The sequence below is a fragment of the Nerophis ophidion genome, linkage group LG01 (assembly GCF_033978795.1).
Source record: "Nerophis ophidion isolate RoL-2023_Sa linkage group LG01, RoL_Noph_v1.0, whole genome shotgun sequence".
Classification (NCBI taxonomy): Eukaryota; Metazoa; Chordata; class Actinopteri; order Syngnathiformes; family Syngnathidae; genus Nerophis; species Nerophis ophidion.
The window spans coordinates 79274116-79291116 of record NC_084611.1 but is presented as its reverse complement, the minus strand read 5'-3'; the positions used below and the strand labels follow the sequence as shown (position 1 = coordinate 79291116).

Sequence of the window (17001 nt, the reverse complement as noted above, 5' to 3'; positions counted from 1 at the left end):
GTGTTTGTCGCTAACATAGCTTGCTTTTTAATATTTTTTTTATTTGTTTGCTATTTCTTTGTTTATCGACTCGCATTGCCGAAAGTGTGATGTAACCAGTGGCGCTCATATACAAACATACACATACACACACATATACAGACACACATACATATACATACAATAATATACTGTATACATATATATATCAAAAAGTTTTTTTTTCCTGTTTAGGAGCGTGAGCCTGAGCGATATTGTCAACGAGGACGAGGCGGGACATTTTCCGCACTCGCTCAGCGTGTCGCGTCACGAGCGCATGCATGAGCAGTACAACAGCTTCCAAGAGGAGGACGACCAGTGGCGAAGCGTAAGAGCGCGCAAACGTGTTACAACCCACCTTCCGCGGGTGGAAAAAGTACAATAACGTCATGTTTGCCGACAGGACTTGGCGCGGTGGAAGACCCGGCGTCGCTGCACCTCGCAGGAGCTGATCAAGAAAGAAGAGGAGAGGAAAAGGATGGAGAGAATGAAAGAAGAGGGAGGCGACTGCAACAGGAGGAAGAGCATCAAGACCTACAAGGAGATTGTGGAGGATAAGTAAGCATTGTCCTTTAAAGGAAGTTTGTACTGTACTACAGCAATGCACCCTTTTCCACTGCACGGCACCTACAGTAGGACTGGATACGTTTTTCCCTCATCCATCACTTAAAGCGTGAGTGAAAAATGCACTACTATAGTGCGAGAAAAGAGAGGATACAGTTTTATATGCTTAGGGACAGTACTTAGTGGTGGTTTGGGCACATTGCAGCTAGTCCTGGATAAAAGAACCAACACCCGCTCCTTAATCTTTCAATCCCACGCAGGATTCTCACAGGAATGAGGCGAAAACTAATCCCGACCTACTTGTTGTTGACATATTTCAACTGCAAGAGACGATACTATTTCTTGCAAATCGTTGCTGTTGCCAAAGCTGCTTAGCTGCTTCAGACCCAAAATGGCCATACTTGCCAACCTTGAGACCTCCGAATTCGGGAGAATGGGGAGGTGCTGGGGTGGGCGGAGGCGGGGTTTGGTGGTGGGGTTGTGGGGGGATGTATATTGTAGCGTCCCGGAAGAGTTAGTGCTGCAAGGGATTCTGGATTTAATTTAGTTTAGTTTATTAAGGATCAAAATTAGCCTACAACGCAGTGGAGACTATTCTTCCTTCGGTCCAGGCAAAAACATCACACAAGCACAAAACTAAATGTTGCAATGCAGTACAACATGATCAAATAATACAATGTTGTAATACAAAAATAGCAACAACAAAGAACCAAAAAAATAAATACTAACTTTGAGCTTACATAATAATGTTCGTACCAAAGATAAAAAGAGGAATATAAAATATATATTTATATTTTTGCAAAAATAAAACAAAGAACCAATGGCCTGAAATATACACATTAGTGTACCAAAGACAAACAATAAGTGACGAAAAAGTACAATCCATCCATATTGGGTATATTTGTTCTGTTGTGTTTATGTTGTGTTACGGTGCGGATGTTCTCCCGAAATGTGTTGGCCATTCTTGTTTGGTGTGGGTTCACAGTGTGGCGCATATTTGTAACAGTGTTAAAGTTGTTTATACGGTCACCCTCAGTGTGACCTGTATGACTGTTGACCAAGTATGCGTGCATTCACTTGTGTGTGTTTATAAGCCGCACATACTATGTGGCTTGGCCGGTACGCTGTTTGTATGGAGGAAAAACAGACGTAACGACAGGTTTAGAGATTGCTAAAGGCAGATCCTTTTAAGGCACAACCTTGATATTGTTGTCCAGCGGGAGAAATTCTGGAGAATGGTTGCCCCGGGAGATTTATAAGTATAATTCCTGCAGGACGAGGAATAGCTAAACATGCTTCACTACACACCGTAGGGGGATACAATAGCTCACCGGTGTCACCGCTAACAAAATGCCATCGGTGGATCTACACCTATCATCCACTGTAATGATACCAAGTACAACAGCGTTTCCAGTCGATACCGCTATGATCACATCGATATTTTTTTATTGTCACATAATCTTTTTTTTTTTCTTTAAAGTTCATATCAAAAGGGACAAGCGGTAGAAAATGTATGGATGGATATTATGTTTATAAATTCAGTATATATGTCCTTTGAATACCCTGCGATGAGGTGGCGACTTGTCCAGGGTGTACCCCGCCTTCCGCCCGATTGTAGCTGAGATAGGCACCAGCGCCCCCCGCAACCCCAAAGAGAATAAGCGGTAGAAAATGGATGGATGGATGGATGTCCTTTGAATATGATCAATGTATGATCCTGTGACTACTTGGTATCGGATCAATACCTAAATTTGTGGTATCGTCCAAAACTAAAGTAAATTATCCAAACAACAGAAAAATAAGTGATTATTACATTTTAACAGAAGTGTAGATAGAACATTTTAAAAGAGAATGTAAGCAGATATTGACGGTAAATGAACAAATAGATTAATAATCCATTTTTACAGCTTCTCCTGTATAGTTTTGACAAAATAATAGAATGATAAATGACACAATATGTTACTGCATATGTCAGGAGACTAATTAGGAGGTTTTGTTTACTTACTACTAAAAAACAAGTGGTCTTGTATGTTCACTATTTTATTTAAGGCCAAAATTGTTCTTCGATTGCAATAAGAAAGATATGTTTACTGTACCGTGAGATTTTATAGTTGATAAAAAGCCAATAATGCCATTTTTTGTGGTCGCCTTTATTTAGAAAAGTATTGAAAAGTACCGGAATACATTTTTGTACCGGTCCCAGTCCCAAAATATCAGTATCGGGACAAACCTAGAAAATATACCGTGAGTTTTGCTTTTCATGATAAAGGTTAAAGGGGAACATTATAACCAGACCTATGCAAGCGTCAATATATACCTTGATGTTGCAGAAAAAAGACCATATATTTATTTAACCGATTTCTGAACTCTAAATTGGTGAATTTTGGCGAATTAAACGCCTTTCTATTTATCGCTCTCGGAGCGATGACGTCAGAACGTGACGTCACCTAGGTAATAAAGCCGCCATTTTCTCAAACACATTACCAACACCGCGTCTCAGCTCTGTTATTTTCCGTTTTTTCGACTATTTTCTGGAACCTTGGAGACATCATGCCTCGTCGGTGTATTGTCGGAGGGTGTAACAACACTAACAGGGAGGGATTCAAGTTGCACCACAGGCCCAAAGATGCGAAAGTGGCAAGAAATTGGACGAAATTTGTTCAAAATACGAGGGTGTGGGCAAAGCCGACGAAATGGTCAGTCGTTTGTTCCGCACACTTTACCGACGAAAGCTATGCTACTACAGAGATGGCAAGATTGTGTGGATATCCTGCGACACTCAAAGCAGATGCATTTCCAACGATAAAGTCAAAAGAAATCTGCCGCCAGACCCCCATTGAATGTGCTGGAGTGTCTGCACATTTTACCGGCGATGCTAAGGCAGACATGGCACAGAGATGTATGGATAACCTGCAGATGCATTTCCAACGATAAAGTCAACTAAATCACAAAGGTGAGTTTTGTTGATGTTATTGACTTATGTCCTAATCAGACATAGTTGGTCGCGGTATGACTGCTAGCTAATCGATGCTAATAGGCTATTTAGGCTAGCTGTATGTACATTTTAAACTATATTTGCATCCCGCGTTTCCCTCCACCCACATTTAATGCCAAACAAACACTTACCAATCGATGGATTTAAGTTGGTCAAGTGTCACAAGATGCGAAACTTCCGATCGTTGGTCTGCACATTTTACCAGCGATGCTAAGGCAAACATGGCCGAATAGCGTCAATAGCTTCAGTTTCTTCTTCAATTTCGTTTTCGCTATCTGCCTCCATACTCCAAACATCCGTTTCAATACATGCGTAATCTTTTGAATCGCTTAAGCCGCTGAAATTCGAGTCTGAATCCGAGCTAATGTCGCTATATCTTGCTGTGCTATTCGTATTGGCATCACTGGATGACGTCACAGGAAAATGGACGATGGCTTCACAGATAGCGAAAATCAGGCACTTTAAAGCTTTTTTTAGGGATATTCCTGGATGGGTAAAATTTTGAAAAACACTTCAAAAAATAAAATAAGCCACTGGGAACTGATTTTTATTGGTTTCAACCCTTCTGAAATTGTGATAATGTTTCCCTTTAAGAAAATATCATTTCACAATGAACATGTGTTTTACATAAAACAGATTGAAAATGGGGAAGGTTTTAGAGCTGTGATGAAACTCTTCTTTCAAAGAAGTGACTTTTCTCAAATCATGGTTCTAAAAACGTGTCCAAGAAGAGCAAATTTAATCTCTTCTTGTTTCCAGGGAGCGCCGAGAAGCAGAGCTGTGCGAGGCCTATCGCAACGCAGCCACTCCAGAGGAGGCGGCCATGGTTCTGCAACGCTACGCTCTCCGCTTCACCATCAGCGACGCCACTCTGGACTACCTCAAGCTCCCCAGGTCCACCTCGGACCCCGAAGAGGCCCTAAATCAGGCGCCCCACACGCAGGAAGCAGTTAATGAAATGTTGGAGGAGCCAGCATCAACAGAAGAGGACAGCATGAAATGTGAAGAGATAAAAACAGTGACACTTGACACTTTCTCCAACCCGCTGACGCCCACCGGGACGCTCCACTCTCCAGAAAACACATCCAAAGAATTCAACCAACGTCCAATCCTAACACGTCCAGAACAACTAATCCCTGTGGATGCTCCCTCACAGCCCAGAATCAACCCACCTGAGGTCACACAAATGCAACCTCCCACCGTAAAGCCCGTACTGACGATACCCTCGCCTTCATCGGCACCTTCCCGACCCGTCCCTCTGCTTGCCGCCAAGCCCTACTGCCAGCCTCGGAGCTCACATGGAGTCAAGGTGAACGCAAGCGCTTCCTGTTAGTGTCATGTGACCAAAGGCTACATAAGATAATCTTATTTTTTATGTGTGCTGCCAGATATAAACGGAAAAAAAATCTGAAAAAAAAATAAACATTTCTAATAACTAAATGGATAGATAGCCAATATTGATAATGTGTATTATATTAATTGTAAATAAATCATATTTACTCATAAACTTTAAAATGGAAATTAAATTAAAGAATGAAAAAACACAATTGATATAGAATCATAAAACATCTTTAAGAATCCATAAAAAAAGCTCAACAGTTTTAAAAATACATATTGAACTAATTCCTGGTTTGTTTTAAAAACTTAAATCGAAATTAAATTTGAAAACGAACAAAAAAATTAAACGATTGGCAATTGAAAAAAATGATGCTTACTTTTTCTATAAATATTTTAAAAATAATAGAATAGAATGTGGAGGGGGTCCGGTCCGATCCGGTGGCCATGTACTGCTTGCCTGTGTATCGGCTGGGGACATCTCTGCGCTGCTCATCCGCCTCCGCTTGGGATGGTTTCCTGCTGGCTCCGCTGTGAACGGGACTCTCGCTGCTGTGTTGGATCCGCTTTGGACTGGACTCTCGCGACTGTGTTGGATCCATTGTGGATTGAACTTTCACAGTATCATGTTAGACCCGCTCGACATCCATTGCTTTCCTCCTCTCTAAGGTTCTCATAGTCATTATTGTCACCGATGTCCCACTGGGTGTGAGTTTTCCTTGCCCTTATGTGGGCCTACCGAGGATGTCGTGGTGGTTTGTGCAGCCTCTTTGAGACACTAGTGATTTAGGGCTATATAAGTAAACATTGATTGATTGATTGAATAGAATAGAAAGTACTTTATTGATCCCTGGGGGATATTCAGCACCACAGTTCGCTCACAATAATAATAATAAATAATATATAACATATATATAATATATAATAGAAATATATTCTACATATATTCTACATTTAAGTGCAGACATAAAGACAATAATTAACAACAAATACAAATTATATTATAAATATAAATACAGAAATGAATAGAGATAATTATATATATATATATATATATATATATATATATATATATATATATATATATATATATATATACAGTATATATATATATATATATACTGTATATATATATAGGGACGGCGTGTCGCAGTGGGAGAGTGGCCGTGCGCAATCTGAGGGTCCCTGGTTCAAATCCCACCTAGTACCAACCTCGTCACATCCGTTGTGTCATGAGCAAGACACTTCACCCTTGCTCCTGATGGGTGCTGGTTGGCGCCTTGCATGGCAGCTCCCTCCATCAGTGTGTGAATGTGTGTGTGAATGGGTAAATGTGGAAGTAGTGTCAAAGCGCTTTGAGTACCTTGAAGGTAGAAAAGCGCTATACAAGTATAACCCATTTATTTATTTATTATTTATATACTGTATATATATATGTGTATATATATACAGTATATATATATATATATATATATATATATATATGTGTATATATATACATATATGTATAGTATTTTATAACATAATAAAAAAATTGAATTGAAAAAACACACGTGGCAATAATAATAATAATATTAATAATAATAATGGATAGTAAATTGATTTTTATTTATTTTAAAGTAATTTTAAAAAAAATAAACTAGAAAAATCAATATAAATTAATTTAAAAAACCTCAAAATACATAATATAATATTATAATAACTGTATTACTGTACATTGAAAACATAAAATGTTAAAACAGGAAAATATAATTTGAAAATCTTTTCTATCAAACAATTCAATGAATAAACCAAATAAATCTATGTAAAATCAATATGTAATCTAACATTGTCATTTTTTTAAAACACAATACAAATAACACGTGTAACAATTGAAAAATATTATGAATAAATAAAAAAATGCTACCTAATTTGATAAAAAACTCACTTAAAAGATATGTATGTATATAATAAGTAATCTCTATAAAATACAACAGTGTAATTTTAAAAGGAATCATTTTAAATAATACATGAATAAAATATTACGATGAATCCATCTAAATTCCATATAAACCTAATAAAAAAATAAACCAAATGAATAATATAATTATTTCAATTAATAATATTAATGACCCCTGGTTGCGACACAGAATTACCTTGTGTATTTGGGAACTGCACAGATATGATCTGGTATGTAGACCAAAAGAATGTGTTTTAAATGTAGGAAAAAAATCATAATATGATCCCTTTAGGAGGGTCTTTGCTGGCTCACATAGTAGAGAAAGGACAAGGAGAATAGGCTGGCATCTGCCTTTTTTTTTGTTTTTTGTTGTCTTGTTTGTTGTTATCACAGTGAGTCATTATTAGTCCTTACACTCCTAATCCATGTCGGCCCTCAGATGGACGGCCTCGTACGGATAAACGGGGACTCGCCCGCTTCGCCGTCAGAGAAGAAAGACTTTTTGGCAAACGAGGCTTCGTCTTTGGATCCTGAAAGTGTCCCCGAGATGCCAGACAAGTTCCATACTCCTCTTCAGGCGTCATCCTCCTCGTCCTCTTCCTCGTCCTTCTCGTCGTCCTCTTCCACCATCAGCTCGCTGTTCAGCGGGAGAAACTGCATCACCAAGACCACCATCGTCACGGAACTCACCCAAACGGTGGTGGAGCCACACCAACTGGAGGTTGACGACCAGGTATGTCTTCTCAAGGCAGAGCCTGCGTGATCACCGCTATTGAATATTTTACTTACAGATGAACAACACTACCACGTTTGAGAAGGCAACAGGAGAGCAGCCGGCTCGGTCGCCATCTTTATCATCATCGTCGACCATCAGCATCCCGGAATATTCTCCCACCGTCACAGGTACCTCTGCTTCACACGGGAAAGACACATTTAGTGATTGAAAATATTGATTCATTGTTTTTTACAGAATATTATTCATCTCTGAATGTTCTGAGCTTCTTGTCCTATCAGCTGAATAGTGCTCTCTCTGCTGGTTGCAGCCATGTATTGCATGTTGTATTTGTCTCAGTTGCTTTAGGGCAGGGGTCGGCAACCTTTACCACTCAAAGAGCCATTTTGAACCCGTTTCACAAAATAAAGAAAACTATGGTAGCCACAAGACTCTTTTGAAATTTAAAATGAAATAACACAGCGTGCAAAGTTTTTTTTTGCTTTGTGCTATGTATTAACCAGGGGTCTCAGACTCGCGGCCCGCACCTTAATATGAAAATTTAATATTAGTGCAGCCCGCGGGTTTTATTTGAATGCCGCTTGACAACATCACATTTGCCAACCATCTCAATTTTTCCGGGAGACTACCGAGTTTCAGAGCAACCATTCTTTCGACTGTCTGCTGGTTTTCACCCAAACAACAATAATAAGGGCGTGCTATGATGAAAATGCGTTTAGCGCCCTCTACAACCGTAACAAACAGCTTACCAGCCCATTCACATGTTGCATGAGGCTTCTGCAGACAAACATAAGCGACTGCAAGGCATACTTGCTCAACAGCCATACAGGTTACACTGAGGGTTGTGATATAAACAACTTTAGTACTCTTAGTAATATGCGCCACACTGTGATACCACTTGTTTGGTGTGGGTTCACAGTTTGGCGCATATTAGTAAAAGTGTTACAGTTGTTTATATCACAACCCTCAGTGTAACCTGTGTGGCTGTTGAACAAGTATGCCTTGCAGTCACTTGCGCGTTGAGTCAGCAGCCGCCCACTAGATGCACTCAGATAGCATAGTATTAAAGCGGACGCAACGACATGGTCGAGAGGACGTTTAAGGCATTGCCATCACGGCACGCCCTCAATATTGTTGTCCGGGTGAAAAGCTGAGAATGTTATCCTGGGAGATTTCTGGGAGAGGCACTGAAATCCGGAAAACATTGGGGGGTTGGCAAGTATGCAGCTGAGCCACATCAGAGTGATCCAAGAGCCGCATGCGGCTCCGGAGCCACAGGTTCCCGACCCCTGCTTTAGGGCATGATTATTCGATTAATAAACAACCAATTACATCTAATTGACAGAATTCCACACAAACAATTATTCCTCGCCTTTTATGAAATATCTCAAATATATATTGGATTTTGAAGTACCACGTTTTGGGTTTTCGTCTATCACGGTTTAACGTATAATATTTTAGTCTTGTGCTGTCTTTGGGTTATACATTTATGTTTGTCCAATTATGTTAAATAATGTAGATGACGGCGTGGCGCAGTGGTGGAGTGGCCGTGCGCAAACCGAGGGTCCCTGGTTCAAATCCCACCTAGTACCAACCTCGTCACGTCCGTTATGTCCTGAGCAAGACACTTCACCCTTGCTCCTGATGGGTGCTGGTTGGCGCCTTGCATGGCAGCTCCCTCCATCAGTGTGTAAATGTGTGTGTGAATGGGTAAATGTCGAAGTAGTGTCAAAGCGCTTTGAGTACCTTGAAGGTAGAAAAGCGCTATACAAGTACAACCCATTTATCATTTATTTATGTATTTATATATAAAAACCAAAAACACAACGTCTACTTGTACACAGTTTGACAATTCAAAAACTAATTTGCCTAATTTTTTACATTATTTTATTATTGTACATATGATATGTTTCTATTCATATCATATGTACAATGTGAAATATAATAATAATAATTTAGTAGAATTATAATTATTGTTATTATAATTACTTTTGATTTTATATCTAACTGATAAAAGGAAAAAAACAACAACAATATTGTAAGTAAATGAAAAATCAAGAAACAAAATTAACATTAAATAGTATATACAAATGTGTGTATATATATATATATATACATATATATATATATATATATATTTAAATATTTAAATACCTATTTTTGTTAGCTTTTCTCGCATTCCAAAACATGCCGCTTAGTCTCGATGGTTTACCATTTTTTTAAATTGGTTGATTTTATTAAGTTAATTTATTATAAAATATATTTTTGGAAATAATGTATTTAAATTCAAATATTTATTTAAATACAGTAGATCCCCGACTGTTTGCGGTTTGCAACCGTCTCCCTCTCATTCTCTACGTTTAAATCATGAATTTTTTTTTTTTTTTTTTGTGTGGATTTAAATATGAAGTGCTTTTTTTGATGGCACTATCTGCAGGGAATAGATTCATGTAGCTATCAATACAAGACAGGGCCCAGTTGAGTAAGCACATCACTGTATATTGCATGCCTTTAATAATGTGTAAAACTGAATTAGGCTGATATTCGACAAGCCAAGTAACCGGCAATAACTAAAAATTGAGTCCGTAAGTTTTACCATTGGGAATGCTATGATATGCTGTGATGCATTGACCAGTTTCAATAGGCAGCTTATGTCAGCCTTCATGCCAGCATGTAAAAGTATTCCCCGAACTTTGAACTTCATCATCTGCCCTGTCTTCCATCCACAGAAGGACTGGAGGAGAGCAGTGTGAGCGTGAGTACATTCAAACTACGTCAGCCTTTTTCTTTCACTTGGATTTAGCTTCTCCTTCCTTGCCCAATTTGACTTCCTGTTTACCTCTTGTGTCCTGTAGATGTAGTCAAACATGTATCCTTACCTTTCCTCTTTTTCTGTCCTTTTGCTCTCTATGTGTGTGTGTGTGTGTGTGTGTGTCTCTTTCTGTGTGTGTGTTTGGTTGTCGGATGGGGTCCGATTAGATTGAGACCCCCATGTTGAACTTGGCTAAACGTGTTAATCACTGGGTCTGGGACCCCAATGAGGAGCGTAAACGGGTGGAAAGGTGGCAACAAGAGCAGGAGCGCCTCCTTCAGGTACACGGGTGGAATGATGAGGATGCTTTGTGTTTGCATGGTGGCTCCCTGGTTGTTTACCTCTGATGGCTTTGTAAAAACAACAAAGGCTTTACTTACTGCTCGGGTTGTCAAAAGTATCGATACTTTGACACCAACACACAAAAAAATACATCAATACCTACAATTTTCAGTATCATGAAGCCGGTACTTTTTTTTGGCGCACCCACATGCTTGTCAGTCCTCATAAAGTAGCAAAAAATTGGCTCGCCAAGTACCACCATAGTAACCAACAATAAAATATAGTAGCGTTGTAGGCCCAAGTGTTCAATAAAAACAAGGCAGAGGAAGTACCGTATTTCCTTGAATTGCCGCAGGGCATATAGTACGCGTCTGCCTTGTAATTACTGCCGGGTCAAACTCGCTTCCCAAAATAATTAGCGCGTGCTTAGTATTACCGCCTGGTCAAACTCGTGACGTCACGAGTGACACTTCCCCTGTCATCATTTTCAAAATGGAAGGCTGATCTCAATACCGGTAATTTGAAATCGCATAAAGGGAAGAAGATTAAGAGCTATTCAGTATGATTTAAGGTCCAAGCTTACATCACACTCAAATTTTTACTGCATACCTTTGGTAAGTGCCGGAGTGAGAAGAGGTTTTAAAATAATTAGCGCATGCTTACTTTTACCGCATGCCTTTGGTAAGCGCAGGAGTGAGAAGAGGTTTTAAATTAATTAGCGCCCCAGCGGCAATTCAAGGAATTACGGTTTATTTATTATTTTTGGCCAGTGTAAAATTACACATATTATGCATGCTAACATTCCCGTTGTGTCTCCGTACAAGGAGCAGTACCAGAAGGAGCAGGAGAAGCTGAAGAAGGAGTGGGAGAAGGCTCAGCTGGAGGTGCGGGAGCAGGAGCGCAAACACAACGAAGAGGTACTACTGTCAACAGACGCAACGTTTGTGAACGAATCGAGTCTTTTGAAGTGAACGATGAGAACCGATTTGCATTTGCGAGCGGTGTCAGTGATGGCACACGGTGCATGTGTGTGCCACCCATCTGGGGACTGGATTGGAAAATGAGTCAGAGTCAAAGCAAATGTTGCAGCCTTTGGATTCTAGTTCATGGGTCTCATGCAGCAATGTAAAGTAGTTGAAGCTTATATGCAACCGGTAAGGTAGTGCATTTTTATATTTAGACAAATATTTATATGTGCAGCACGGTGGTAGAGAGGTTAGTGAGCCTGCCTCACAATACCAAGGTCCTGGGTTCGATCCTGCGCTCTGGATTTTTCTGTGTGGAGTTTGCATGTTTTCCCCGTGAATGCGTGGGTACTCCGGCTTCCTCCCACCTCCAAAGACATGCACCAGGGGATAGTTGATTGGCAACACTAAATTGGCCCTAGTGTGTGAATGTGAGTGTGAATGTTGTCTGTCTATCTGTGTTGGCCCTGTGATGAGGTGGCGACTTGTCCAGGGTGTACCCATACTCCCGCCCGAATGCAGCTGAGAGATAGGCTCCAGCGACAACCCCCCCGCAACCCTGAAAGGGTCAAGGGAAAAAATCAATGGATGGAAATATTTATATTTTTATCATGTCCTAGTTTTTATTCTAGTTTTATTAAGAAAACAACCGATCATTGTCATCGGCACCAATAAATGGCATTTTAACGTACCGTGTTTCGTTATCTGACCTTTTTGGGTTTTTTACAACTACAACATAACTACCTCAACATATGATACCAGTTTATAGTATTGAAAAAAAGTGTTATTGAAAATTAATTAGTGAAGTACAAAGTTATAACCGCTGCTCAATCACCAGCCCTTCTGGGAGCTTTTTAGTATCTATCTTTTTAACCGCAACTCATTCGGTAAAAGTACAACTTTTGTTTTTTGCCGACGCAAACCAAGATGGCCGACTTCCTGTTTGTTTTCAAATCCGGGTTCTTGAGACATTAACATGCTTCTTGTCATGGTAGACGTCTCCGGCAATTTTTGTGACGAAAAGTGAATCTGGTGGGCGGGGCAAATGTTTTTCAAATTTTTAAGAGGGAAATTGACAATAAATTTTTTTAAATGTTATGTTCGATACCCTCCGTATATAAAACTTCTTGCCAGACGAGACGAACTTGCACAAATTGGTGAGTTTTTGTGCAGGGTAAAGTCTTCAAAAATGCCATCAAAGAGGAGAGGAATACAGATGTTACACTGTAATAAGCCCCCTTGAATATAGTGAATGTGCATCACTACTTTGTCTGCATTCCCTCCTGCAGGAGAGAAAGATTTTGGAGGAGACTGTAGCGCCCCTCCAACAGCAGCTAGTCCATCCGGGGACTGCGTCCCCAGCATCACACGACAACGACGACGCCATTCGCAATCTCATTCATGAGCAAAATGGGCAAAAAGAAGATCAGCATGTGTCAAAGCTGCAGTTCCTCCAAGGTGAAAGATATATATTATAAGTACCGTATTTTTCGGACGATAAGGCACACTTAAAATCCTTTCATTTTCTCAGAACTCGTGCGCCTAATGTACGAAATAATTTTAGTTTTGTTTACTGACCTCGAAGCTATTGTATTTGGTACATGGTGAAATGATAAGTGTGACAAGTAGATGGCAGTCAAACATAAGAGATAAATGTAGACAGCAATATGACTCAAGTAAACAATACAAACTTTTTATATGTTCCATTGAAAATATATAACATTACACTCGGTGCTCAAAAATATATCAAAATGTTTTAGCAGGACTTTTGTAAGCTATGAAGCCGCACCGCTTGATTGATTGTACTGTGCTTCAACACACGAGTATTGTTATGGTGTGTGTATAAGGTAAGACATATTATCTGGCGTTTTGTTTCCCAATATTATGTAAAAGCATTTTTTCTTGCCTTCTGGTACCTGCTGATCTGTATTTTTTGACTTGCATAAGTCCTGAAAATGTGTGCAAATCCGCTTTTGTAGTCTGTGGAGAGGCCGTAGTCGATAAGCTTCTTCTTTTTCTCCATCTTCTTGTTATGTGAAATTAATCCTACGCTGTTGCCATTTTTAATATAAAAGAGTGTAACGTTCTTACTTATATCTGTCAGTAAACTCGCCATAAAAGCGCTAAAACATACCAGTGTAGTGAGTTTACATTATTCACCCATGGAAATTTAGTGTGACCAGTAGATGGCAGTCAAACATAAAAGATAACTGTAGACTGCAATATGACTCAAGTAAACAACACAAACTTTTTATATGTTCCATTGAAAATATAGAACATTACACACGGTGCTCAAAAATATATCAAAATGTTTTAGCTGGACTTTTGTAAGCTATGAAGCCGTACCACTTGATTGATTGTACTGTGCTTCAACACACGAGTATTGTTATGGTGTGTGTATAAGGTAAGACATGTTATCTGGCGTTTTGTTTCCCAATATTATGTAAAAGCATTTTTTCTTGCCTTCTGGTACCTGCTGATCTGTATTTTTTGACCTGCATAAGTCCTGAAAATGTGCGCAAGTCTGCCTTTGTAGTCTGTGGCGAGGCCGTCGTCGATAAGCTTCTTCTTTTTCTCTATCTTCTTGTTATGTGAAATTAATCCTACGCTGTTGCCATTTTTAATATAAAAGAGTGTAAAGTTCTTACTTATATCTGTCAGTAAACTCGCCATAAAAGCGCTAAAACATACCGGTGTAGTGAGTTTACATTATTCACCCATGGAACTTTACAGTTATTAGAGAGTTCCGGTTGAACGTTTTTTCACGGGACACATTTGCGGCGTTGTTTTTGCACTAGTGAGCCACGGATGAGGAGATGCTGAATGTCCTGAATATCATTAAAACAGTTAACTCCATCTTTTGACACTTCTTCCACTCCCGTCCTTGCACGCTACACCGCTACAACAAAGATGACAGAGAAAAGACACTGTCGAAGATGAGCCACTGTCAGAAAGCGCCTTGAAGATGGTCTGTAAAACATAATCTATGGAACAGTTTGACCAAAGAACCAACATTACATGTTATGTAGACCAAAGGGAAGTGTTTCCAATTAAAAAAAATATATGTAGCTGAGATAGGCGCCAGCGCCCCCCGCGACCCCGAAAGGGAATAAGCGGTAGAAAATGGATGGATGGATATATATATTAATATGACTCCTTTAATTTTATAAGCCTTTTGTATGAAAATAGACCTCAGTAGACCTGCTCATTGGCAGTGCGCCTTATAATCCAGTGTGCCCTATGGTCTGGAAAATACGGTATACATAAGTAATTTCTACAGTATCTGCCGTTGTTCTAAAGAACTTATGTTGTCGCAGATTCTTCTCATGAGAGTGAGACATGTAAGAAGCAGGACATGTGGAAAACGACATCCCTGGACCGTAACCTTCAGCCGAATCTACCACAAGGCGTGAAAAGGTCTGCCAAGTGGTTTCATGACAAAGCATTGGTAAAACTGAACCGATTTGTAATCTTCTTTTTTTGTGTTTCATTTGGGGTTTGATAAAAAAACAGGTGCGATTCCCATGAGGGTATCACAGCAAAACAGCAGCAGTTGCCTCCATCACCCACCAGGTGAGTGCATTCATCTGTTCCAGGGTCAAACTGTAGCCATCATAGATGTTTATTGACTAACTGTGATACAAGTGTAACAAGAAGCTAACCACTGAAAGATGAAATTTAGGGCCGGGCGATAAAACGATATTGAGCTATATCGCGATAGACACGTAATACCGGTTATAGCTCGGTTGGTATAGCGGCTGTGCCAGCAACTTCAGGGTTGCAGGTTCAATCCCCGCTTCCGCCATCCTAGTCACTGCCATTGTGTCCTTGGGCAAGGCACTTTACCCACCTGCTTCCAGTGCCACCCACACTGGTTTAAATCAATGTAACTTATATATTGGGTTTCACAATGTAAAGCGCTTTGAGTCACTTGAGAAAAGCGCTATATAAACTTCACTTCACTTCACTTCAAATCGATATCAATAAAATATGCATTTGATGAAACGTTCGCTTTTTTTTTTTCCTTTGGCGTAAAAATACATTAGTTGCAAAACAAGGTTGGTTGCATTAACAAAGGGACTCGCTCTCTGGTAACCGAGCAACGCAGGAAATGATCACTGATCAGTGGGAGTGACACGCTAACAGCCTATCAGGTGACAGTATCAAGTTGGGTTGTTAAGGTCTTGGTCAAGTGCGGGTGACCCCAGGATGCAGAGACGGGAGACAAGGTGGGATTACAAAAAAATTAAAACATTTAATTAGACAAAAAGGGATAACTAAGGGCGATGGGGCAGAAACGCACACCATTTTATCTGGACTAAATAGGTTCCTCAGAGGTCGGCGGGAGAAAGGCCTGGGCACACTGAGCAGGACAAGAGTCCAACACAAGAAATCCTTTTACCTCAGGGGGACTAGGAAATAAACACACAAGAGGTTAGGGAATTCGGGACAAAGTAGCGAAAACGTACCAGAACTGGTGAAGTAGGTGCATGCACGAGAGGAGTTCTGGATACAATAAGGTGTGCCACAAAGTCCGCCCCTCGCCGAGGATGAAACACTGATTACACAGGTGCAAAAAAGAACAAGGCAGGATAAAGCTAAAACACAACATGGGTTGCGCCTTCTTGTTTTTTGTGGTTGAGTCTTTGCATGAAGTATAGTATAAATGAGTGCTGCAGAGACCAAATAAATTGTGGATATAACAGAAAAAGTCACCTCGACGACAGTATGGCAGATGTGGGGATTTTTTTTATAGAACCGTAGTCAGACCAATGTGGTCTGCTTGTCCTAAATCCATGACCGGTCTCAAAACCATGACCGGTCATACCACACCACCTTAGCCGTGCTCACCCTTCAGAGCACAGCCTGGCGCTAAACTTACAGAAAACAATTCTTCTCATTTTCTCACTTTGCATTATTTTGTTACACTTTATTAAGCATTTCTTCCATATTCCCTATTTGCACCTTCATTTTAAAAGGTTATTATTAAGTGTTCAATGTGATTTTAGAATGTTGTTTACATCGTTTCAGTGTTTTCCATGCTTGTGTTGACATTTCCTTTCCTTTCTGCCTTGATATCTAAGGGGATTGTAATCAGAGGAAGGTTACATTTGAAATAATGTTTACATTAAAAATATTTTTCACCTGGTCCTTATTTTCTATACGTGATAAAAAAATATCAAAAAGTATTGATATTGTCCGATTTAAAACACTGACATTGTGATACATCGTTTTACCATGAATTAATTAACGTGGACCCCAACTTAAACAAGTTGAAAAACGTATTCCGGTGTTACCATTTTGTGGTCAATTGTATGGAATATGTGCTGTACTGTGCAATCTACTAATACAAATTTC

The 17001-nt window shown here is 39.7% G+C and overlaps 1 protein-coding gene across 8 annotated transcripts in view; it reads left to right on the top strand.

Moving 5' to 3' along the window:
• limch1a (LIM and calponin homology domains 1a) overlaps positions 1-17001 on the top strand; it is a 105452-nt gene that overhangs the window by 78455 nt on the left and 9996 nt on the right. For 5 of the 8 annotated variants that reach the window (XM_061912474.1, XM_061912466.1, XM_061912449.1 and 2 more), the window contains 11 exons: positions 214-346; positions 422-576; positions 4337-4886; positions 7291-7584; positions 7643-7754; positions 10314-10339; positions 10564-10677; positions 11503-11595; positions 12933-13101; positions 14961-15060; positions 15157-15216. In XM_061912474.1, the coding sequence (XP_061768458.1) occupies positions 214-346; positions 422-576; positions 4337-4886; positions 7291-7584; positions 7643-7754; positions 10314-10339; positions 10564-10677; positions 11503-11595; positions 12933-13101; positions 14961-15060; positions 15157-15216 (1806 nt within the window). The remainder of the gene's footprint in view (positions 1-213; positions 347-421; positions 577-4336; positions 4887-7290; positions 7585-7642; positions 7755-10313; positions 10340-10563; positions 10678-11502; positions 11596-12932; positions 13102-14960; positions 15061-15156; positions 15217-17001) is intronic. The other 3 variants (XM_061912458.1, XM_061912494.1, XM_061912485.1) reach the window with 3 other exon arrangements.